The 26,885-nt window shown below is 38.9% G+C and overlaps 1 protein-coding gene across 9 annotated transcripts in view; it reads right to left on the minus strand.

The window, feature by feature from the left end:
- The window catches only part of akt3a (v-akt murine thymoma viral oncogene homolog 3a), a 60,072-nt gene that overhangs the window by 30,701 nt on the left and 2,486 nt on the right, over nt 1-26,885 (minus strand). For 7 of the 9 annotated variants that reach the window (XR_002064296.2, XR_002064293.2, XR_002064294.2 and 4 more), the window contains one exon: nt 19,021-19,450. Coding sequence is in view for 5 of the 9 variants with exons in the window: in XM_005474328.4 (XP_005474385.1) it covers nt 19,021-19,066 (46 nt within the window). In the remaining 4 variants the exon portion in view is untranslated. Of the gene's footprint in view, nt 1-19,020; nt 19,451-23,181; nt 23,257-26,885 lie in introns of all 9 variants that reach the window. The other 2 variants (XM_025897677.1, XM_013271474.3) reach the window with 1 other exon arrangement.

A 26,885-nucleotide genomic window follows, 5' to 3' on the forward strand; every position in this document is an offset into this window, starting at 1 on the left:
AGACTTCTTTAAAGTAATTTTTCCAATTTATAGGCGAAATAAATCTCGTTGGCACCTCCTCCAGTTGCAGCTTGTGGATTTAGCAGAAAGAAGCAGAGATGAATCAGCTGTGACTGTGTCCGTTCCAAGCTTTCTGATTGGACAATTACAACAATGCACTCGCTAACTGTCACTCAATTAGCGGACTGATTAACTATTCATTTCGGGGCGGAGGAAAGAAGGGGAGAGAATCAGTGAGGGAAACGCAGAGAGAATAAATGGGGAGACAGGTACAAATGACGAGGCTGAAATTCAGCCAGCAAAACAGGAATGAGACACACAAACTTGCACAAACTTCTTTAGTCTCTCCCCATCTCTCTGTTTCGCACAGACTCCTTAAGGACATCAGTACACCTCTGCTCTCCTGATTTAACCACATTTTAGCTCAGAACACGACAGACGAAAATCAGGAAAAGCTTTGATGACAATTAAATAAATAAGTCCATAACTATGTGAGCTCACCAGCCATTTGTTAATCAACCCAAACAGGGATTTAATTTAATGCTTTGGCCGAGGCTAGAGCTGATATGCAGATGGTGCAGAGACGGGGCTGTGTGACTGGCACTCTGGGAGCTGGAGAGGTGGTGGGTGGTGGTGTATAGAGGTAGGGAGAGGCGGGGATGAGGGTGGAGGGAAATTTCTGCCACGTTCCAGCACATACACAGCAGCTCACCAGCAGAAAGAGGAACGTCTGGCCACATAACACCACACACACTCACTTCCATATAGCAGGGTTTGCTTGCAATCAGATTTACTGCAGTTTTCTATTTCTTTAAATTAGTTTTTTCATGTATTTTTTGCCTTGAATTTTTGCTTTCAATCCTAGTTAGTTTCTGTTAGTTTGCAGAGCAGATTTAGTTGAGCTTTTATTAGTCTTTTTATTTATTATTATGACATTCCAGTTACTCAACATCTGCCCCAGGACAATCTGCTGACAGATGTGACCACAACAGCAAAGGATAAAAACTAAAACTATTTAAGAATTTTCTCTGCATTTTTATTTTAGTTTTATTTATTATTTGTTTTTGTACATCTTTTTTTTCTACAAAGCATTTTTTAGAGTTTGATTTAGTGTTTAATAACATTGGTTGTAACAGGAAAAAAACAAATACATTTAGTAACTGCTTTCCAACTGTCGTGGCTATTTTTGGTCATTTTTTTAATCAGACTTCATTTACTAAACATGGATGTGAAAGGATGTGCATTAAAGCAAAAAATTATCTTATGTTTAAAAAGCATTGAAAAACAAAAATATTATGCAGTGGAGCTATAGTAGATGGGGGGGGAAGCACTGGTTTGTTAGGGGTTTAACGAACCATTGTGAAACAAAAGCAGAACACAGTCAAACTGGTAGGTGGGCTTTTAGCTGACCTCTTTATTGACAAAAGTCAACATACATCACAAGACATTGAACCTCCTTCACACAATGTGCGAATCTAAAGCAGGTACAAAAGGCATTAACAGATCGTGTGGAGGACAAAGAGGGACACCTAACTGGTTTCTGATGTTTAGGGAAGGTAACAGTGTGGTGACTGCACAGAGAGCATGGAGAATACGGGGAACTGGGAAAACTGTGCTGAAAGATGCTTCAATATGACATCTTTCTGAGAGTTTGTCCAGTATATGCAGCTGCAGAGGACGTTTACTGTCATTCTCACTGGTTCAAAAGAGCGCAAAATTTTAGCATTATCTGGAGAGTCTACTCCATCAGCCATGTGTGCATTTATTAGGAAATATCTGTATGCGTGACCTCGACCCCAGCAATTCTAACTCCAGTCTGCTCAGACATCTTAAGGCGAATCCAGACTCTTCAAAGCCAATCTACTTAGTGTGCATTAGACTCATTACCACATCGGGCTGGACTGGTGTCAGTGTGTGAGCGTGTGCATGACTGCTTTAAATACAGTGACAGCATAAAACTTATGCTACATGGTCCCTGTAAAACTGAGAAGGCATTTTTCCTGCTTGTGCTGTGTTTAAACATTTAGTGCTAGAGTAATTGTAGAAGCTTATAGCACTGTACGAGGGGCGTTACTAAATGGAGCCACAACACTGTAATGATGAAGAGGATGTCATGGTGAAGAGAGAGGGGAAAACATTGAGCAAGATACTGAGTGAGAGTGAGACAAGGCTCAGTGTGTGTGTGGTTGAAGCTATGACAGTGACAGAGAGCTGGGACAGGGCAGGGCAGCCACAGGGTGACCAGATTGAGTGTAAACCCATGGGAGTATGTCCATCCCTTGGGGGCCAAGGAGATTTCACCCAGCCAGCTGCACACAGCCAGAGCCTCCTGGTAAGCTGTGCTGGGTGCACTTAGACACACACACACACACACATATGCATGCAGCATGCCCTGGTGCCCCTCTGCTCCCCCAGCTGGTACAGAAGGAGGTACACTCATGCACTCATGCACACACACACAAACACACTGACAGCGTACACATTCAATTGCAATACAAGGAATACAACATTTATTTTGGTGAAACATTACTACAGAACTGAACCTTTTATTTTTTTTTCTTGACTTATTTCTTCTGCTTTTTAAAAAAAATTCTTCTCTTTTTATGATATCCTCTCCTGCAGTACCACTACAGTCCAGTAGATGGTGGTGGCTCCCTGAAGCATGGTGGCCACTGCTGCTATGCTGGAAAGTGACTGACAAACATGGTTCAGCCAAGATGCCGCTCATCCTAATCCCCCTAAGAGCGCAGTTGTGAGTGTGTGTGCTAGTGTGTGTGTGTGTGTGTGTGTGTGTGAACAGTATATATTAGATGGCAGTTCTGTGTTTGTATGTCAATTGATGTCAGCTTGACCATTTCTCTAGTTCAGCCAGCTTCAATCTAAACGCACGTGTGTGTGTGTGTGTGTGTGTGTGTGTGTGTGTGTGTGTGTGTGTGTGTGTGTGTGTGTGTGTGTGTTATACACAAGTTATTTCCTTGCGTTCTTGGGAAAGAGGGTCTGTTGCTTTCTAAAGCACCATAGGATTACTGCAGTGTTAGCATATTAGCATCTTAGCTGGAGGGCTGCTGCTCAACACCACTTGTGAAAGACAGGAGGCTCTGACTACCCGTTAACTCTACCTCTCACCCCTAGCCCCACCCACACACACACACACACACACACACACACAGCACCACCAAAAATTACTTACATGCGGAAACTCCAGTTCTACTGTCTTAATTCACAGTTGTAGCCACTTAATCTGCCTCTTTACATGCTGCTATAACATTCATTTCTTCAATTCAGGTAACTGACTTAATTCTATTTTCAACACATTAAATTCAACATCACAGTCTAGCCAATTGGTGGTTTTTGTGCCATTACCAAGTGAAGTTATTTGGAAAGGTTACAAACTAGAACTGAAGTTAGACATAATCAATAGGAAGGAAGATCAAATTAACATGTTACATTAATACAATTATTCAACATATACCATTTAATGTTTAAGACCAAAAACATGAAAGGCCTGTTCTAAATTGTGAATCATTCAAAACAATGCCAGAAAACAAAATATCTGGGATGGGATGCAATGTCAGCTTTTAGAGCTTTTAGATTCATGCAGACCGAGAACTGTTTGAACACTAAAGACTAAAAATTAGGGCTGTACACTCCTTGTCGTGCATTAAGATCATCAGGTCAATTACTCCTGGCCCAACCAAAGTTTAGACTGAAGACTAGAGGCGATCGTGCCTTTGCTTCAGCTGCACCCAACCTTTGGAATAGCCTCCCCGCTTCTATTTGTGCCTCAGACACTATCCAATCCTTTAAATCAAGATTGAAAGCATACTTATTTAACCTGGCTTTCCCAACCAATTAATACTCTTTTTCAACTTTTTATTAATTTTATTATTTTATTATTAATTTTACTGCTGTTTTTATCTTCTTAGTAGATATTTTGTATTCACGATCTGACATTCCTACTGAATTGAGGCTTGATACCTATTTTACTTAACTCTTCCGGTCTATTAGTGCCTCCATTCTGTCTGTGCTAGTGCTCGATCTGTACTTTGTTATTGCCTTGTGTTGTTTCTCTGTATTACTGTGAAGCACTTTGGTGTGCTTTTGGGTTTTTAAATATGCTATATAAATAAAACTGTATTGTATTGTATTGTAGGGTTGTGCAATATCATATCATCCACGTTAATATGATATACATTTTAACATAATAAGAAAAAAAGTGTCATATCATGATATCATTGCTATAGCAACACCGTGCGTTTACATTCCCTAATGCACGAAACAATGAGACCAGTCCAGACATGTCCAACAGCCAGAGCTGCATGTCACCCTCCAACGATAGTGGTAAAGGTGGAAACAACAAACTTGTTTTACCACAAAACCAAAACAAAATACACACATCATACAATTCAACCAGGCTAGGAAGGCACGCAAGGAGATGAGCAGCAGGTGATGTATGGCCCAAAAGTAAACAAATATTCAATGGCTAGAGCACATGCTAGACTCCATATAACAGGAAGACGGGAACAGCAAACAGTGGATGGAAATTATTGATGTGGTTAAATATTGTGTGGCCAAGTATACGATGCCAACTCATATGACAAAAAAGGAGTGCTTTAAGCAACTAGTTTAAAAGCTCAACCCAGGCTAAAACATCCCAAGCAGAAAATATTTTTGAATTTCAGTTTTATTATGTGACCGCATTGTTTAGGGTCTGTCACCCACCCCTACATCAAATCTTTTCTTTGTAAAAGACAGAGAACAGATATGTAACACACACAAAAATGCCCACAGAAGCTAATGAACTTTAGAAAGTGTGAGGAGTTTTCTGACTTAATGGTGTCATTCAAAGGGTTTTGCGATTCCCCATCTGCCCAGCTTTTTGTTCTATGCTCTTCTGTTTGCAGAAATCAGTCCTGTGAAGAAATATTATTAGGCCCAGGAAACACACCTGGGCCCAGAATGACCTCCTGTCCAGTAAGTGAAGCCTGGCTCAGTACAAATTCTTCTCCTTACACATTACAGAGGCTTCTTTTTACAGTTTCAGCTACAAATAAAATACATCTCTACTTGAACCTGACTGGTGCTGACCTTTAGAGACTGGAGTACATGAAAAATTAACTAATTTGATAGTAATTTACATTAACCTACCCATCAGATTTAATTGCTTATTAACTGAAGGTGCCAAAACACTGATCCGGGTCGCCCAAGCCTACTTTAACCCCTGCTCTCGAGATATTTTGACAAAGAAGTAATCATGGTTAGAAGATGAACCTGGTCATCAAAATGAGATCTTTCTCATGCTGGGCATTAAATTGATGTATGCCAAGTACTGCAACTCATCATAATGATATTTAAAGTTGATAACAGAAAAAAAAATCATGCAGTTAAAATGCATTTTTCCGTCCTTTTACCTTTACATGACTCAAACGTACATTAAGTTCGAAATTTCTATCCAAGTACACCAATTTACGTTGAGTCAGAAAACTGTCATAGTATGAAGGTACAAAAAAATTACCCTTAAAATAACAAATATCATACAACAAACATGCTAATACTAATATATCTTCAATAGACCAATATCAGCCACAAGCAGTCAATCAATCCATAAGAAGACCATTTTTTATTTATCAGAAAAATATTATACTATTTCTGCAGACTTTCCCTATAAATCGTTACATTTCTTAAATGCGTGGCTTGTTTGTCAATGTCTAAGTAAGATTTAATATGTGAATACTGATACTAATAGAATCATTAACCAGAAAATCCGGGTTTAAATCTGTAAATTTTGTCAACAATATTCAAAACCGCTCAGTCAGATGGTCTAGCCCCCCCAATACATTTTTATATATAACCATCCACCCCCACACACACAACTACCCAGCCAGCATGTCACTGAAAACACGAAGACTGATCTGTTTGTGTGTCTTCTCGCACATCAAGAAGGTAAAAATACAATCTGAGCTAACCAGAACAAAAATCCTTTGCATTCAAACACCCGATAACATTAGGAATGACATGCTGCTTGTGTTCAGAAAGAGGTGGATCCAATGAGATTAGGAAAGGCACACACACACAGCCAATAAGCAGGCTAATCACATTGTACTGATTGCTGCTCCTCTTTTTCTCTCCTTGTGGCATTGTGTGTTAGCACCCTGGATTTCTTTATTTTTGTATGACTGGCATTTACATTTAATGCAGATGTCAGTAATTAAATGCTGTATAGATATTTCTCATTTACTTTTAATAGAAATAAAATTTTAATCTTTAGCAGGTCTAAATATATTTTTAAAGTGTTTCAACCAAGGCAATTTACTTCTCTCAACTATTACTTTCAGTTAGTTCATGCCTGAGAGGCACTGTTTACAAATCAGAATCATCATAACAATACCAAAGTTATCAGTGGTTTCCTAATGACTAGTCTGGTTCTGCTGCAATGATGACATTTCTCTGTTTATCTGGGGTAAATATTCAAATGATGAAGAGGTTGCAGATTTTAAAAGTCTTGAGTTATAAAAAGGATTTTATTTGTTAGCCTGGAACAAAAGGGAGGAACAAAAATAACCCAAGCCAGCTTCACTTATAAAGCATTTTAAAAACAGCTAGCACTGACCAAAGTGCTGAACATAAAATAAGAAAAAATTTAAATATAAATACCAAAAATAAAAATACAATAACAGTAAACAAAAAACAATACCAGTATTGGCTCACAATTTTACAACGGGTTGCATTCCCACCCCCATTCAGTATTTGCTACATTCATACTGTGCATTAACACTTAGAAGTGCATTGCTTTGAAGTTCCCCATTTAAATCTGACATTCATATTCAAATTTTATCCTGTTTCTTTGCCTCATTGGATATAAAACTATCCAATCAGGGGAACAGAGTAACACAACTGGACCAATCATTCAGTGAGAATAGCTTGCCATCAGTAATAGAAGGGGAGGGTCAGGAGACAGACACAGCTGTCTAACTATTGCCCACAACAGACTCAAGGGGGGTGTGGATATGCGTGTGTGTGGGGGTGTGTGTGTGTTCGTGGGGTGGTGAAGCCCAACCCTGTCCAGTTAAGCAGTGGTGAACAGGTGCAAAGCTTTGTGCATGGATGTGTGTGTGTAAATCACCATTATTCCAGAGTGGCTGGCCCTGTATTATTAATTCAGAAATACTGGGCTGGGGCTAAGGGCGGCAGCTGGCATTATGTGTGCATGTGAGTGTTTGTGTGGCCAACATAAGACCCCCTCCCTGATTATTTGTGAAGCCCCTATACTCTTCTAGATCAACAGAGAAGCACTGTGCCATTTGTCTCCTTGAATGCCTGTAAACTTTATACACACCACCACACATACGCACTCTACTCTGTAACCACAAATACACACTCATGCACGCATACACACTAGAGCACAATAGCTCAGCCCCGCAGGCAAGAGTAAACAATCAAGTACTATACCCCAAGTATTGTCAAGAGCACCGCCTCCCCTGCACCCGTACTCCCCCCAACACACACCAGCCCAGCCGCGCCTCATTCAAAGGGTCCATTCATGTGCTGCACTGAAGGGCCGACAGTAAGTGCTCTCCACCTCACTAACTGCTGCTCTCTGCTCTCCTCTCCGTCCTGCCTGTTTACCTGTCTGTGTCTCCACCTGCCTCAGTGTGTGCCCATCTGTCTATTACGGTGAATTCACTGTGGGCATATTTAGAGCAGCTCATTCACACACTTTTTATTATATTCTCACTAAACTTTGTTCTTGCAACTCAGAAATTGTGATGCCAACAAATAACCAGAAAAAAAGACTATTTAATTTTTTATGTGATGAAGTACATAAGTAATATAGTTGTTTACATCTGAATTCAAGGATAACGGATATAGAGGGATGTGACAGACTGCAGTTCATAGAGCTTATAAAATGTAATACTTATTCAATTGCCTCACAATTACTCATTCCTCATCATCTGAATGAAAATCATATTTGTTTTGGTTCACCTGCAACTAAAATGTCCTGATGTCTCATAAAGACACCACAACTCAGTTCAATAAAAGACTTGAATGTAAGCCTTAAAAAATATTTTCAGGGTCTTGTGGAAACAGTGGCGCCCCAGTTGTGCCCACAACAGGAGACTTGTGCTTTCACAGGTAAGGGTGAAAGCAAAGTTAAGCTGTCTATAATTCTGTTAGAGACCAAAAGCACAAGACCTCAGATACCAGAATGAGCTTCTATTGGTAGGGGGTCACCCTAGTGTTTGCTCATGACAATGACCAGCATAAACTAGGTGTCTATTTCTGGTTGGACATAGTTTGGGCATCTCCAACCAGATGTAGACCCCTAGGCAGGCCAAGGATGCTGAAGAAATTACTTCACCTCTGCATTCCCATCCTCGGGAGGTCTTGGCATCTCTCCTTAGACTGCTGCCCCCATGATTCAACCTGGGTAATCAATGAATGGATGGCTGGATGGATGGGCTGTTTATTTTAAATTTGGCAGTGTAAATTCAGGAAGTATTATAGACTTTGGACAAACAAATCACAGTGTGATTGCAATTAGTGACCGCTTGCCTGTCTGTCACACTCTGAGGTGGCAGACAGTATATCACTTTAACTCCAACAAACACTTTTCTCTCTGTCCCTGGGAGCTGGTGCTTGTCATTTTGTAACGCCTTTCTGTCTAAGAGGCTGTTTTTGACAACTTGTCCACCTCAGCTGGCCAGCATCAGGCACTTAGGGCTCTCACACAGTTAAAAAGAAACAAAGATGGCTATATGTGTGTCATCTATGCTGTAATCAGTTTTAGCCAATTACTAATGAAAATTAATCCTTTAATTTTCATTTAACTCAAAGCATTCATATTAAGCATTAAATCTGCTGCTTGCACTTTCTGAAAATTACAGACAAGATTAAAAAAATACATATGCCAGACTAAAATCAAACCCAAGTTTTCACACGTAGTCATGTTAAAATTAATTCACCACAATGGGGAAATGGGGAAAAGTTCCCAGTCAGTAACAGCTAACTACTGTAATTGCAAAAAAAAAAGCTTCCAAACAAGTGATCAATCAAAAAGTGAAGACAACAAATCATTATATATGTCACTCCCCTAACAGCAAAGAGAAAATGATAGATGACTGAAGTATAGAAAAACTCAAATATAAAGACAAAGAACACCAGCTAACAAGCAGTACGATTTATCTGACTTTAAAATATTTCTTGAGGTTTATAGTTTCACCAACTTGTTCAACTTTTTGCTCTCCATGTCAAATGGCTCATCTGTTTCTCCACAGAGTATTTCACCAACAAAGACATACGCCCATTAAAACAAAAAGTTGGTGACGGGAGATAAAATCGCATTATTGGTTAAATACTTAAGAATATTTGTGAACTTGCCAGTCTAGTCCTGCAAACTACTTAATGAGCAGGCAATGTCCCAGGCCTATTCCAGCTCAAAATATTTTGTGGAAACACTCAAACCACGGAGCAATATCTGAATATGGCAGATGTTCGTCATCTTTTCTTCTCAGTTCTCCCCCTCCACCTCCTCTCATACAGCAGTCTGCTGTTGAACCTCATGTTCCAGCCGCTGTGCTGTGAGACATCTGCACCTCACTCACTGTTTCTTTCTTTCCTTTCTGTCTCATCTTTCCTCTGTCTATGCAAAAACACACACACACACACACACACACACACACACACACACACACACACACACACACACACACAAAAATACAGAATTCTTTGCTTGATGACAGATGGCAAGTCAACAATTGTACAGCGTCAGTCTCTCAAAACACAGACACACACACCACATGTACACACAAACACAGAAACAAACACCACCTCCTTGTCCTCCTGTCCCTTTGTGTCCAATCCCTTGTCAAATGCCTTGATTTGTTTCTTACAGCTGAGAGTATGCATTAGTCTGTGTCTGTGTGTGTGTGTGTGTGTGTGTGTGTGTGTGTGTTTCTTTACCTTGGTATATTAAGCACTAGTTTAATGAAAGCATGGTGAAGAGCGGGTCCCAGCCAGTGGACCATATGGGGGCCATTTAGCCCCCTCAGAACATTGAGCCAAGCCTCGCTGACATGATTACCACTGCTGTCCACTGCTCTACACTAGTGTCAGATTGGGAATGGGGAATTTTATCATGGACAGCTAATTAATGGCTGGAGATTGGCAACCATAGATGGAGGAGTCTGAGGGAGGATGAAAAAATGTTGTCACTGTTTGGTGTCGTCTTTTTCTGTTTTTAGTCAGGCCAAATAACCAAGATTCTGTGAAACATGTGTATACCAATAAGAAAAATGCATGAAAACAAACATGTACACATGCGGAAAAAAAAACATGGTCACATTTTATGCATTTTCTCTGCTTTGCATGCACTGTACACCTTTACATCTTTATTAATGCATGTATTTATTCATGTGTCACATTTTCAGCGTGTCTGTGTGGCACAGCAGGCTGAAGCTAGTGGCTCTGTTAATCCCGTCAGGGACAGATTACAGGTGGGAAGTTATAAATAGACTGACTGACCCTTTAACCATGATCACTGTAACATCAACATGCAGCTCAACTATTAAGTCAGGCATAACAGGAGCAAACTCAAACCAAACCTACTAAAAGACAGTTTAAAAAAATGTTTCATGCAGTAATCAATCATTCTTCAACATGAGCTTAAAGACACCCTCAGATGTGGTGGTATGTCTTGGCTTCACATACAAGCAGAGGTCTTCACACATGCACTACAACCCTCTGAGCATTTTAGATCTTACCCCACAGAGGTGTGTGCGAGAACCCAAATCCACAAAGTTGGATCGGACAATAAAAACTCTGCCCTGCCAGCTCACTGCACAAACCGTGATCCCAGATTGCGTGAGAAGAGTGAATTTAAGCAAATGACTACATATCCTACGTGCTGATTCCTGCACACTCCATCCAGGCATAACTTACTCCTAAACCAACCCAATACCATCAGTCACATTCAGAAATGCTGAATAAAAATTTTAAAAAGGGGCTCCAATAACCACAAAAACCTCCTTCCTGGCTTCTGTAACAGACGATGCTCTGTGGAGCTCACACTGAGATTTAAAAATGAAGCAACAAAGAGCTGTGTGCTACAAATTGAAGAGAAACGCATCAAGGTCCAGTTGCTTTGAGAAAACAGATGTACACCACTGTCTACCATTTTGGTTCTGTGGAAAACACCTTTGTTGTGCCAAAATATAAAATTTGTTTTTCTAAAAGTAATACACCTGATTTATTCTTGCTGCAGCCAAATCAACTGCAACATCCCTTATTTCCCAAACAGGGGATAAAGCATTTCTTATATTATGCTTAGCTTATTTGAAACTTCAGCATGTGGAAAAAAAAAATCATACAAGAATAAAATCATCACAGAGAAAAAAACTGGGCACCAAAAACAGTTTCTAGGGAAATCACATTTTCAGCATTGAAATACTAAATAATACACACACTGTTACTGGAGCAGTAATCATTTTGTCAGCTGTGGTAAGCAACAGCCTGGCTAGTGTCATCCTGTTGTCAGTGTGAAAGGCAGTTCTAAGACATACTATCAGATTGTGCTGTTCTATTATTTAAAAAGGCACAAACAGACAGTATTTCTGATTATCTGTACTACTCGATACTGGAGAGAAACACTAGTTTGAAATGGAGCTCTACAAGGTCTCATAACAGCATTTTATTAAATATAGTAGACTATTATTTTTCTCAAGGATTTGAAACCAGAAAGAAGTTTTAATATCATAATAAGCTATGGATTAAAATTTTGTCAAAACTGGAAAAGAAAAAAATGGCCACATAAAAAGCCAAAACAGTCTCACTCTGGGGTAATACTTCTGCCAGCTCCTGTAACACTTACATTAGCTGCTAGCGACTAGGAACTAATCTGTTGGCCCAAATCAGCCAAACCAACCCCCACTGTAACCTGCCTTCTCTAATCAACCCAAAGCCTGCTCCCACCAGCTCACAATAACCTCAAGATGTTAAACCACACACTACCCTATTAGTCTAATCTGTGTTAGCACATTTAAACATAGATTCTGGTTTCCACTTAAGCTCAAATTGCTTTGTCAAGTGAGGACAGTGCTGCTGCTGTCAACAGATCTTATTAAACTAAAGACACATCTACAGGCTCCCTTTGGAACAAGGGAAAATGCTTGTGGAGGAACCTGAGGTGTGTAGGAAATCTAGGATTCATAAAGGTTTTTTCCCTAAAAAAAAAAAAAAAAAAAAAAAAAAAAAAGTTTCCTGAAACATTGTCTGGGCTATATTTGAAAAACGAAGCAAGCATTTGCAACAATATTCAACAATAGCCTTACTGGTGTAAGTGGCATAAACCATGTTGTTAAAGAAATCCATCGTATAACATCTGTTAGTTGTTGGGTTTGTGTTGCGTGACCATGACAATGTCTAACAAGCTTGAGTCACATTCTTATATATACACAGTAGCACCTTTATAGGAATGAATTATTAATTTATATATGTATTAAATTCTAACATTTATAACAAACTGCATAATTTGTTTAATTATTAGCAGCAGATGACAGACAATATGTTTAGCTGAGGGTGCTTCTGATCACACTTATTACTAATCAAATGAAAGGAGTGATAATGTATAGTAGGGCTGCTCAATTAATCGAATTTTAATCTAGATTACGATCTGGGCTTTCAACGATCTTTAAAAATGACTGAGCCGATTATTAGCACCTCCCTCGTGCTTTACTCTCGCGCTGCTCCGTGTGGCAAATCGAGCGCACCTCTCTGCGTTTCGAACACGCATCACAACAATTAAGAGGACCCGAGGGAAGCTCGGAAAGCTCGGAAAGCTAAGCAGAAGTTATTTGTAGAAGAGAGGATAATTGCTGCTGAAGAAAGAATGCTGTTGGTTGAAAAGAGAGGTAAAACGACTTCAGTGGTGTGGAAACATTATGGGTTCGCGGAGTCAGACGTGGATCAAATATTGTGCAGTATTTTGAAGTTCACTAAACATAGATGTTTACATTTTTCATTTATTTTTTATATTGCAAACATTTCCACTGTAATCAGTATTTGCACACTATTTCATATTATTTTTTGACAATCTTTAAAGCCATTATTCAATACATTGTTATTGTTAAATAAATATCGTCAAATAATCGAGATCTCAATTTCAGTGAAAATAATCGTGATTATCATTTTTGCCATAATCGAGCAGCCCTAATGTATAGCATGTAAGCAGGGTGCATTAAGCAAAATTTGGATTCTGACACTGATTTTCAGGGTAGTGATAAATAATAACTAACAATAACCTTGTGAAGTGTACATGTGTGAATATATGTGCATCCACCCACAGTGTGATCACATGTTTGAGGTCAGCATTTTGATGATCCTGAGCTGCAAACTAATCCCATTATTCAACCTCTCCTCCTTTACTCCCCACTCGTTTCCTCTGTCCAAGCTGTTCATCTGCACTGATCAGCACTCCATTCATTGATTCACTCATTCATTTATCCAAGACTGCCTAACTCTACATTAATTCATTCACACACCCATCCATTACTCCAGGAGTGTCCTTGTCCGTGGCTTTTATAGGGATGCTTCAGCTGATCTTACTGAGCTGACAGTTATATTGCTTCAGGCCATTTAGCTCACAACTAACAAAATGTATGCGTGGGTATGCTGAGGCAGTGTGATGCTAACACAGTCATAATACAAAAAACAAAAAACATATATTCCAGCTAAACACAAAGTTGTCTGTGTATGTTATCCATCTACATTTTGTGTCCACAAGTGCTAGCTGCAGGTCTTTTTAGTTCACAAGTTGGCTTCCTCTGTTCCATATTGGCTCTACCTGTCACAAACTGTCTCTCTGCTGTTCGTCTGTAGGCTCTGCAGACTAGTCTGTCTGCACTGTGCTGTCAGTCTGTCTGACTGCCTGGCTGTCTGCCATTCTCTGCAGTGTAGAGTGAGTCATTCTCAGGACAATGGAGACAGTTTGTAAAGCCACACTGGAGCGTACACTTCCTCCGGATGTGGAAGAGGATGCCATTCATAACAAAGCCTTCACTGTCTGTCTGTCTACTATTGGCCTGTAGAATAAGTTTGAGAAAAAGAGGGGATGAATAGTGGTACATGGAAATGAGAGAGAAGAGAAGAGAAGAGAAGAGAAGAGAAGAGAAGAGAAGAGAAGAGAAGAGAGAAAGGCGACACAGCAGACAGTAGCGGAGGCAGCAGTGGCTGGTGATTGATATCAGAGATCTGGCACTGCCACCTGATCCAGCCAGCCAGCCTCCAGCATCACTGAACTCACTGAACTCACTGAGCCAAGATGGCTGCCTCACTGCACTGCACCCAATGAACCCCACAGCGGCCCAATGTATACAGTATAGCACGTACAGTTCCCAGAGGGATTAATTTTAAGAGACTGTACAAGAGGAAAGAGTACAGAAAGGACAGGTATGCTGTTCCTTATTTCAGCTCAGCGTCTCATAAGATAGTGGCGAGATGCAGACAGGTTGCGAGAAAAAACCTTAATGTAAAACTGCACAAGGACGAGTATGTACAACATCCTCTTGATTCTATCAACAAAGAATTATTGATCTTGACCACTTCGAAGCATGTCTGTAACAAGACACACTCCACTTTGACATAGTTTAGAGATCAGTAGCTTTGAGGAAAGCCACTTCACAGGGGACAGATAAATGGATTTTCATAAAGAGACACATTGAATATCTAATGGAGCTACTTCCTGGGTTCTGTATTATGTCATTTCCAAACAAACGATGGAAAGATACAGGCAACATGAGCAGCATGAGCAGAGCTAAAGATACAAATGAAGTTAAGAAGAACAAACATTTTTGTGAATGTGTAGGATGCTGCAATGTAATTTAATTCCTTTTATAATATAATATCATAACCAATACACAATCGAGACCATATGTCCGAGCCTGTAGTCTCATTTGACCTCTTGATTTTTCCCTCCATTATGCAGTCAAAGAAATCAATAATTTCCACTACAAAATTATTGAACTCAGAGAGGAAGAACAAAGAGAAGTGTTCCTTCCTGTGGTGGTGATTCATATATTATTAAGATGACTGCATTTGAGAAAACATGGATGTGTATTTGTAGTATAATTTCTAGTTTCTTACAGCTTATGGGAATAGAAGTGATATGCAAAGAGGTATTTGAACTGAACTAGCCTGATGCCCTTTTATATCTTTAATTCCTAGCAGAAATACAAGGTTTATACTTTTAAATGAAGCTGAGTGAAATTTAAAGAAGGAAACATATTGTTTTATTAGCAAAAACTGTAGCATATATTTGCAGTATATTGTGTGTCCCTTCTGACTTCAACAGTTAGTTTTCATAGCATTTTCTTTAAACATTTTTCTAAATGCTTCTATATTCTTTAAACCTCATGTAAAAATAAATCTAAGTTGTTTGAAAAAAAAACTGTATCTCTCCTTTATCTCTTGGGAGATAAATAATGATCAAACAAGTCTGCAAGAAGCCTAACTCTACTTTGATATAGTTTTGAGATTATTAGCTTTACAGAAGAGCACTTCACATGGGACAAAGTGTCAAAGAAAAGACGATGCTTTTCACCCTGTCCTCTCTCCTTCAGTGTTTCTCATCCCTCCTAGCCATCTGTTGTGCTGACTGCTGTGTGGGCTGATGCTGATGGAGGTAACATTATCCACAACTACTGTGTGACCTCTGTGGCCTCATATAGGTTGTCAGAAAGTAAAGTCCCAGCTTTGGCAGAAAAGAAGAGGGGTACACTTCAAGATTTAGATATTAAAGCTAAACTAAAACAACTCTGTTAGACCTTTAAATGTTGATTTTTACCCACAGATAATCAACACAATACAGTATTTTCAGAGATTAATAATTTATTTAGATATTTTTAAAATTTATAGTTTTTTTAAATTCCATAATGATTTTGGTTTACTTCTCCATCTGTTCCTTTTATGACGCATTGTGTGGCAGCTTACGGGATTTATCCACTGTTTTTTTTACTTCCATTGATAAAGACATAATGCAGCCAAATGCACTCCCCAATCTGATTCAATGAAAGGAGGAAGGAAATCATCATTGTGGTAGTGAGTGAGTAAGCATTCAAAGGCTCGGTCATCTAAGGACATGCTGCACTCTGTTTTTATAGAGGTAAAGCTCTTGATGCTTATCTCTGGGTTGCAAGACTACAAAGATAATTCATCTTAACTTTGCTTAACTTTAACTGCTTTTATTACATTTACATTTCATTACGCTTTATTTTATGCGATCTCTTGTGCATTTCTTTCGTGTCTTATGGATCTTTTACTCAAAGTTTATAAAACACTTTGTATTTTAAATTGGTCTCATTGTTTGAAGTAGAAAGGCAATACGGAAAGTAAGGATACATCCTGAAGCACTGATATAGTTACAGTACAGGTTAAAAAGTAGCCAAAGTGAAGAAATGACTGAAGGTGGTGCAGTTGGACATACATATACAGATGTGAGCTACAGAAGTAAGTGTATACAGACACCAATTATTCAACTTGTCAAATAAACTCACAGGTACACATAGTCCTTTCGAAGTCCATGAGCAAGAAGTCATGACCGTCACTGATACTTTGAAGGGTAAATGCTTTCTCTTAATCAATCATTTCTAATTTATAAGCAGAAAAAATAGTAGCATAAAACAATAAATAAAAATCAGACATTTCTTATCATAGTTATCTTTTAGCTAATCTAGTTAAATTAAAAGAAGACAGAACTGTCCGTTTTATTTATTCAATGGACATACATATCTACAACTTTCGAACAGTTATATCATCAGCAAACGTACAAAAAACAGTCTTTATAAAGCTCTTTTATATCTGAACCAAGCCTGAGCTATCAGCAATCAGACCAAATAAAACAACAACCAAAATATTCAACCAACCTGCTTTTTATTAAAAGAAAATTTCTGTACGCAAGCAGAGTTTTTCCAACTAATTAACATCAAGTTGTTTTTGATAGCAAGATTTTACCATATTGGAACCACATACTTAACAGCTGCTGTAGACCTGAACTGAGAGAATAAAATTAAACTAAAATGATCAATTACAAGATTACCAAAAATACAACCTGAATTATGGAATACACAAACAAGACTGAATTAGTAACAGGAAGACAAACACATCAGTACTCATCTAAGCAGAAACTATACACAAACCCAGCAGTTATTTAGGTATTGCTCTCATACTGACTAGAACAAAAACAGGTGTTTTTACAATTTTTTTAACTAGAGATTTTTAAAGGCACTTAAGAACCTCATTCTTTTATACAGAGAGATTCTAGAAGTCCAGTCTGTGTGTCCACTGTCACTCAGTTCAAAACAAAAAGACATCAGAAGAGTTAGAAAGTACAGGCTCTTCCAGACAGTGAGAGCACAACTCAATGCAATCATATTAGCACAATGCTTTGTGTATGTGGAAGTTTAACTTTCTGTGTTGGCCTATCTTGCCATTTTATTTCAGCATAAAGCTGTCTAATGACTAAGACTGCAGTGTCTGCTGTATCACGACCTGGACAGTGAGTCAGCACCCTGACCTTGCTTTGCTCCACACACAAACGCAGAGAAAGATTTAGCATATGATGCAGACAAACATTCATATTCCTGACACAAACAAACACCCCTTCTTCCCTCCCTAACCTCTATCTCTCTCTCCCTCTCCCTCACACTGCAAGCACTAGTATTGCTGCGTCGTGACTGGGGGCGATGTGTTCCTCTTAATATGCACAGACGACTGTCTGAGAATCATACTGGCATGCTGGCATATATTGACAACGATTTGCCCCTCTTTTTTACTAATACAGATTGTTTTTGAGTGTCTGACACAGTGAGAGAGAGAGAATCCAGTCCATAGTAGGAGCAGCATATACTCCTGCTGTGCTGTAGGCTGAGCCTACAATACCCAGAAACCTGCTGTCTGTTATGTACCCATGTCACTTCCTGTTCAAGAGTTTCTGTTACACATTCCTAAAACAACATCACAGTCAAGAGGATGCTGCTCATTGGCCTAAAAGACTGGAAATCCCCTTGTTCTACCCCTGAAGCGCTCCTTCTAAAAGACATTCACATACACTTAGTGTTATCCCTCAAGCAGACACACGAAAATTGTGGTTTAGGAGAAAGACAAAAAAAAGTCCTGAAGTGTCTACCAGTCAGTGGTGCAGTCATCACAGAGCTACTCTATAGCACTTTCTTGGCCAATTCTGTTCCAGTCTGGCCTTGCTACAAATGCCTTCTTTTGTGTTGTGACTACCACTGAGTGAGCATAAGCTGTGAATGTTTGAGGACAGGGAAGTACTATTTTTTGCCACATGTTCTTCAGCTATTGCAAAATTTTCCCATTTCTCATTCATTTTGCTGTAAACAGGATGTGCTGTCAGTGAACCCCCCTACCACACACACACACACACACACACACACACACACCCTGACTCCACCCCAACTATCCCCTCAACCCCACGTCATATGACTCTCAATGACACCACTCTACGAACTTAAAACTTCTGTTTTCAATAACACCGCAGAGAGACAGAATTAACTGGATTTCAGACAAGCAGAGACACTGGCATTAAAAAAAAAAAAACAAACAGAAAAAGAACACTAGACACCAGCCCAGTAGATGTTGTTAAGTGCACACATGTATACACTTGTGCATACAAATTTAAGCACATACCCATGCACAGTCCTTTCAGTCACAACCTGAAAGGGGCACATAGTGGCTTAGCAAAGACAGCCAGGCAAGCTTATAATACAAAGACACCCACACTCATGTATAGTCTCATACTACATAATCAGACATCCATGTTTTCACTCATACACAGACACACACACACACACACACACACACACAATCGCAACACTCACATCCTCCCACCAGCACATGTGGACAGCCAGGCCCTCAGTCTAGACAAGAGGCAGAGGAGAAGAAGAAGAGAGGAGGCAGAAGCACAGGGGAGGGGTGTAGAAGAAGAAGAGAGGTACTGGATGTACTTACCCCGTTTCTGGAGCCATCCCTCTCTAACGATGGTGACATCGCTCATGGTTCCTTCACGCCGAGTCCGATGCCGCTGCACGCCTGCTCCACTGAGAGAGAGAGAGGGAGGAGGGGAGGAGAGGAGGAGAGAAAGAGAGGGAGAGGAGGAGGAGAGGAGAGGAGGGGGGCCGGCTCTCCCAGCCTCCGCGTCACTCTCCCTCCCTTCCTTTCCCGTTCACCCTCTCGTTCGCGCAGCCTCTCTCTTAGACACACACACAAACACGCGGTGTGTATGTATATTGTACGTGTGTGTCGACTTGCTTCCTGTTGTGGCTTATCTCCCCGGCTCCCTCCCTACTTCTTCTCCTTCTTCTTCTTCTCCCCCTCCTCCTCCACCTCCTCCTCTGTCGTTCCCTCTCCAGACCTTCCTCCTCACCAGCAGTGACTCAGCCTGGAAGGAAGTGAAAGGAGAGAAAAATAATAATACAGAAAAAAGTAGAGATGGGTTTATTTTTCTTCCTCTCTTGCTGGTCCCCTCTTCCTCTCATAAGTCCTTTTCTGACAAGACAAACAACTAGTTATTGGGAGGGTTGCTTCCTCTCCTTCTCTCTCCACCCAATCATACACCCAGTTCCTCTTTTTATCCACGCAACACTCTCTCTGATAAACAGGATGAATTATTACAGAACTGTCAATGAAGCCAAAAAAAAAAAAAAAAAAAACTGACACTGACTGCCAAACCAACATCTCAGAGCTAAAGAACTCATTCATTCACAGATATGTCTGTTCTGGTTAGCAGGTCGTGCACCATACATAAGCCAATCTAGTGCCTTGTTTTCAATGTATTTATGTATATCAAATTAGTTTTTTCAATGTGTGTGTGTGTGTGTGTGTGTGGGTATGTGTGGGCTGATTTGAACGTATGTGGGAGGTGAGAGAGCTTCTCAGGACTGTGGAGTAGGGCTTGGTTATAAATAGCAACAACGGCAGTTAGGGATGCTCTCACGCTCCCTTTCTCTCTGCAAATCTCTGCACCTCTCTGTCGTCTCACTCCTGCTCTCCCTCCCCTCTCTTTGTCTCTCTGCATAGCTGCTGCGTTCACCTCAGATGCACCCTACTACACTGTATTACAAAACCCGCAACGACACTACCCTGCTCAGCTTGAATGAAGATCAGCACCACGAGAGCTAGGCTAGTAGTCAATGCTATCTAGCTGGAAATCAGTATTCAGATCAGCTACTGTCTGCAATGCTGCAGACACTTGTGAGGTCTGCAGCGTCAGAGCAAATGCTGGAATAGACCCACAGATGCGCACACACCCTAGTAGGTGACACAGGGCTTTTTCTTTTCTTTTTTAAAATAAATTTTGAGGCAGCAAAGTCATGACTAGTCAGCGAGCAAGTGAACAAATGCAGACTAGTTCATCACATTTAAGTTTGTGGGTAATCAAAGCTCAGAGATTCATTTAATCAACAGGAGGATATCTACGTTCACATTTCAAACATGTCATATGTCTCAAATGTCAAAATGATAACTTTTTTTCAACACTTTGGACTTAGGAAATTATAGCACCTGTTTTATGCTGTTATTTTGTTTAATTATTGAAAACAATCAATAATGTACATTTTTGCACCTTTGATAATACCTGAAAATGACCTTGGATTTGAGGATGTTTAATATTTTACCATCCAAATACAATGATTGCAATTAGGTATGTGAGCAACTAATCAATCAACTGATCAACTATACAATTAAACTGGAGTTTCTAGTCAGCATATTCACATTTTATACAGGTACATCACCAGCTAACTGTTGGTTTTAAGATTTTAGGCAGCCACCTACGACGGCTACTGTCCTGCCCTGAAGTTGTAAATATCACATCATGATTCTGCACTACTTGGATCTAAAACAGCAAGAGGCTGTGCCAGAGTAAAACGGCAAAGACAACTCAACCATGTTCTACAAAGGTGCATGGATATTAACCTGCAAGAAAGAAGGGTGCTTACGCTAACACAGTAAACATCGGCCACACTTTAGTGTCGAATTGCCACACATTTCAGCAAACTTGGAAATAAGATTTGATTATCTGATTATAAAGAAATACATTTTTGTTTTCAAACAACTTAAATGCATTTAAATTGTGTGTGCTGTCTTATTTTTAGACTAGTTAAAAAGTCTAATTTTTTCCCCAGCACATCTAACCTATTAGTTCTGTTGGCAAATATAGTAACCTATGGGAACATCTCTTGCTGTAGTTTTAATGTTTGGATTTTATTCATCACATTTTTTTCTAGTTCTTAAATGTCTATTTCTGAAATGTCTAAAAATTAAAAGCAGTCAAATTCACAACATAAGATATAGGTACTCGTGTTACAGAACACAAAAATCAAACATTTACTTTACAGTATTACTTATTCTGATGGTTCCTTTTGTTTCCTTTTGATCAATAGAAAGAGACCTCGTTCTTGAAATCCAGTTCATATTTGTGAAACTGAGGCATAAAGGCTATTATAATGGCACTACTTTAGAACAGAAAAATAAATGACTTTCAGCCCTAGTAATTACATCCAAGGGGATCAAATTCTTTTTATAGACACTATACAATTCTGGATTAAGCTTTAACACTGTGGTGTTATTCAATAAAGCTTTGGTTAGCTTCAACCTTAATCTGTGGAGCATAGCCCGGATTGAGTTGAGGAGAGTTGAAGTGAGGAGAAGAGAGAAGAGGAGAGGAATGTCCAGACAGCGGCAACCCCTTGTCACTAGGGTGGCTGTTGCTATGGTGACATGTACTGCCATGATGAACCAACCATGCCAGGGGAAGCACCTGCCAGACAACATTTATTTCATGCCCTTTCATTTCAGAGGCAACAACAAAGACAAAAAAAAAATAAAAAGAAGGAAAAGAAGCTTTAAGAAAAGACAAAGAGACTCGGTGGAGGCAGACACAAGCGGGAGCATTCAAAGAATATGTGTTACATAACAGCTGAACCCTGTTTTTATTATTTACTTTGTTTTGCAGAAGTGATGTTCTGACTATAATTTTGAGATAGTGTATCCAAGAGCATCAGTTCCCACACCTATAGAAAACAATGTGCGTTCAAAATAATAAACTAACTTACTACTTAGTAAAAAAAAAACAAAATAGCACATGAGATATTTTTTCAGTATATGAGCAATCTCAATACGAAGGGAATATTATAGTTTGCAAGCACAAGACACCACATTGGCATGTATACTCCACAATGCAATGTATTGATATTGATGGACGAGTAAATTGGGATCTAAAGCAAATATAAAATTTTTCCATTTTTAATTTGTCTATCCATAATTTAAGTAGTGTTACCATGGAAATGCATTTCTGAAAGACTGACTTAACTAAGACAAGCTTAGAAGTTCATCCAAAAGGATAAAAACAACTGAGATTCACTCTTAAGTTTGTTGAACCATGATATTAAGTACATAGAGCACAGTATGGGATTTTGAACTCAATGTAACTAGAAGAACTATACTTACAAGGTGTTGTAACTATACAACACCTCTCGGCACATATTTAGGCAATTGATATAAAGCATTATCTGAATTAAGTTTATTGTCAGTTCATTAACGGAGACATATAAATTGCATCTCTATAATCACCAGTAAGTTCCACCCCAGAATAAGGCTTTAAATTCTTTTTTGTCCCCAGAATTATACTTCCTCCAGGGACATTATATTGAGGGTTGCTTGAGAGCTCTGTGTTTCTCTTTTAACAGTCTTTGTTACAACTGAGAACTACAGAATACTTGATGAATTCTCCCATAATTTACTCTGAAATTGTGATGAAAGTGGAATAATTTCAGCACTTTATAAGCTCCATCTGCTTTAGCTTTGAACTGGAACACTTTCAGCTTGACGAACACTAATACAACCAATGCCAGTTCTTACACAAGTTAAGCTATCTACACTGCTCAAATCACCACTCATGTCTCTTAATATTGCAAAGGTAAGAAAAAGACCCAAATCCAAATCCTAATCCACAGGTCTGCCTCAAACAATTTAATCTTTGTTATATTTTACTTAAAAAAAAAACAAAAAAAAAACAAAACAAAAACAGATCACATTTCAGACACCAGCATTTTCCAACCAATGTTCAAGGAAAGAAGGCTAAACATCTTTCTTGTAACATACTAACAAGCATACCTGCAAACAGGTTCTCTAATATTTCAAGACTCTCCTGGCAACCTTCTGTATTTGGCATGACCCGCAAACTTTCTTCTAAAAAAAAAAAAAAAAAATCAGCAAGTTTTGTGTTCCTCTTACGTTGCCCAAGTTACCAGACTGTCTATGAAACACAGTCTTCATACACACAACCACACACTACATAGAACTTCAACCATCTGGCAGCAAAACCTGGCAACACACATCCCAATTCATGGGTCTGTGCAGCTAGTCTCTGCACAGGCAAATTCGTTCATTGCTGAATTACTAGCTGGCATCCTAGCTGTTGTTTCACCACTTATCTCTTCTGATTGTGAAAATACTGTAAAGACTAAGACTTTAATATACCAAAATAAATAATGGTGAGTTGAGGCACACATACTACTCTTCAAGTGTGTGTAATAAGGACTGGTTTACATCAGTATAGTTGGAAAGAAAGTTCACTAATCCATAACTCATAACCAAAACATAAAAACATTAAAATTCATATAAGCTAGCCAAACAGCACTGGTCTCTCTGTTCAGCTGACTGGAAGATGATATCAAATGAGACTGTGTAAGTCAAGCTTGTTGAACTGCTTCCCAGTCTCTTACCCACAGTAAGGTATATAGTTTATTAATTTAACTCTTTAATGGTGTCAATCTGTACTCAGTATCAACAGATACCTAAAGCCAAGGTATTAAGACAGAAAAAGTTATATCACTAATTGATACCAATTTAAACACTAATAAGGAAGAATGTCTGCAAGTAGATTTTTTTGCAGTGCTACGATAGAAAACTAAAGCCTAAGTGGAAGAGAATCTACTGTACTCCATGCAAAGCACCAGTACACAATATACAAATATATAAGGCTAAAATATGCACCATTACTGGTGTAGCTCTACAGAACAAATCATCTACAAAAGGAGATATACGGTGACGTCGCAAGCTATCACTATTCTTTAGCTAATTCTATATGTAATCGGCTCTAAAAGAAAGAACATTCCCATCAAACTCAGGTCAGGACAGTACAACTCACCTCAGTTCACCTTTCATCACCCTTCCTCACCCGCAACACTGGCCTCATGCAAACTCTGGCTGACATCCACAGCAGCAAGTCCACAATCTAAATTCCTAAATGAAAGCCAGCCTTTGGCAGGACCTCAAGTGTTACACTCTGCTAACACAGAAAGTGCTTTAGGTGTTGTTGTTTTTTTTTTCCCTTTGATGGTCTGTTTAATGCGGATCTGATATAAGAAATTCGCTTCTATTTTAATCAATGAAGCTGCCTTCACAGGCTACTTAGGGTTCAAGTCTATTTTCTTCTCTTCATAAGCATTTAACGAAGCGAGGGTACATTCGATGGTGAGCACTGCCAAAACACAGGTAAGCACACTACACTGATGCTTCTGTATGGAGTGCTGGTTTCATTAGAAGAGATGGAAAATAAAATTAGAAATAAAATGATTAGTCAATTGTTGTACAAGCGTTTAATCTTTGGCATCAAGCAAACATGCTGAAGATGGTTATCAGAGCTTCTGAAATGTAAGTTCTTCCTTTGTATGAAAAGCCTGAGATGTGGAATGGAATGTAACTGTTATTTATTTGTTATTATTAAATTAAAGTGAATTTAACTATAAAGTGAACACATGAGATTAAATGTTTGTGTCCAGATCTGTGTTTTATTTTCTATACAAATCCTATCAAACTGAGTGTCCACAGTACTTAAAGTCCTAGACCCAAAACTGGCCTTGGTACACAAGTGTTTTTTGATTTTTGTTGCGTTCTTTGTTCAAAACAGTTCAGGTCTAGGAACTTGTCAAGGTCACTTCTCTCTTCTTTCACTAACCAACTGAAATCAGAAGGGATGGGACTTAAAATATCAGCTCTGCAAATAACAGCAAAGGAGAAAAAGTTGAGAAGCCTTGTGTAGCCTAGCAACAAAAGGTGCTGGACAGAGGCATTTGATGCACTAAAACTTTCTCAATGTATGTACTTATGACTCTCTCATTTACTCCTCACTTCAGCAACTGGTGAGAAAACTTAAAACTGAAACTAGGTTTCTACTTTAGAATCAACAATAAGACTTGTTCAGTTCAATTTAACTCAATTTTATTTTTATAGCACCAAATCATAAAAACAGTCACCTTGAGGCACTTTATACTATACAGTAAAAACCCAACAATAATACAGAGAAAACAATCAAATGACCCCCTGTGAGCAAGCAGTTGGCAACACTAGGAAAGAAAAATGCCCTTTTAACAGGAAGAAACCTCCAGCAGAAGCAGGCTCAGGGAGAGGCAGCCATCTGCCACAACTGGTTAAGGGTGATAAGAGGAAGAGGGTTCCTCTTAAGAGGAAAAGTTTTGAGGGTGGGTGAGGGTTGCAATGTGCAAGACTTGTTGCTTGAAATTTTATGTAATTAATGGATTATGGTATTGGTATGTTATTTATATGGCATGCATAACCTCAATGTTGACATATGTTGGATTCTGTCTATTATAGACATTTATAGACTTAATTTTTCCATTAATTAAGTATTATTATTATTTTTTACTATTATTGATACATTCCTCGTTTGAACCTCTGGCCAGATAGTGTCTTTCTGTACTGAGATCACATGTTCGTCCTCCCAAAGTCTAAAGATATGCTTCTTAGGTTAATTGCTGGATCCAAATTGGCTGTAGGTGGGGATGCAAGTTAGATAAAGTGCTTAAGTGGATAGAATAAAGTGCTTGTAGTGTAAAGCACTTCAATTGGCCAGTAAGAGTAGAAAAGTGCTCTATAAATTAATTTTTCCTTTTACTTAGAATTCATGTACTAGCCATTTTTCAGACTTTATGTAAAGAAACTATTAAATCAAACAATTTAAAAAAATATACATATATCTAAAAAGTGGGTCAATATTTAATGTTTAGTGTTGCAATACCAGGGCTCGCAAAATTTCAAAATCCCTGGTAGCCCTTCGGGCAGGCACTCTTCAGTTTTTGGTAGCCCAAAATAAATTTAAGTAGCCCGAATTAAAAAAAGACGACAATTTTTTGATTGATGTTTTGTTTCCTTTACAATATTACACATTAAAGTATAAAGTAATATTGTAAAGGAAACAAAACACCAATCAAAAAATAGTTAAAACACAAATTACAACAACTATATAAAAAATTACAATCATCAACTCAAATATTTGGTTCTAATTGAACAGAAATTTCTATGAACTTGTAAGAACTGTGTAGAACATGAATCAGTCTGTGTCACATCCTGAATTTGAAATTTCCACTGAAATCACAGGTAAGGGGTAAGTGGAACCAAGATCTAGGACATTTGCTTTTTGAAGTTTGCATAGGCTGCTAACTTTTGCCAATGGTAGTTCACTCTTTGCAACATAGCACGCTTTCTAAACAGCTTTTTCAGGACTTTTTGTTGTGCTTGGTTTATTTTTAGTATGTTTTTTGCAATTGGTGTTTGTTCTGGGAAAGATACTGCAGACTGAGCAATAATGCATTTCTTGTGAGGCAGAGATTTCTCATGGGTTCTGATGGGGTCTTTCTTAAAATTACTGGTCCCAGTAACAAAGGCACTTGGCGACTCAGATATCGAGGGAAACTCACGACACACCCGGCAGAACATTATGTTATTTTGCTTGTCATATTCCAGCCACAGAAATCCTTTTGTTCATGAAACCAAAAAAGCTGCACTTTCTTTTTGCC

Source organism: Oreochromis niloticus, linkage group LG13 (genome assembly GCF_001858045.2).
Source record: "Oreochromis niloticus isolate F11D_XX linkage group LG13, O_niloticus_UMD_NMBU, whole genome shotgun sequence".
In the NCBI taxonomy this organism is placed as follows: Eukaryota; Metazoa; Chordata; class Actinopteri; order Cichliformes; family Cichlidae; genus Oreochromis; species Oreochromis niloticus.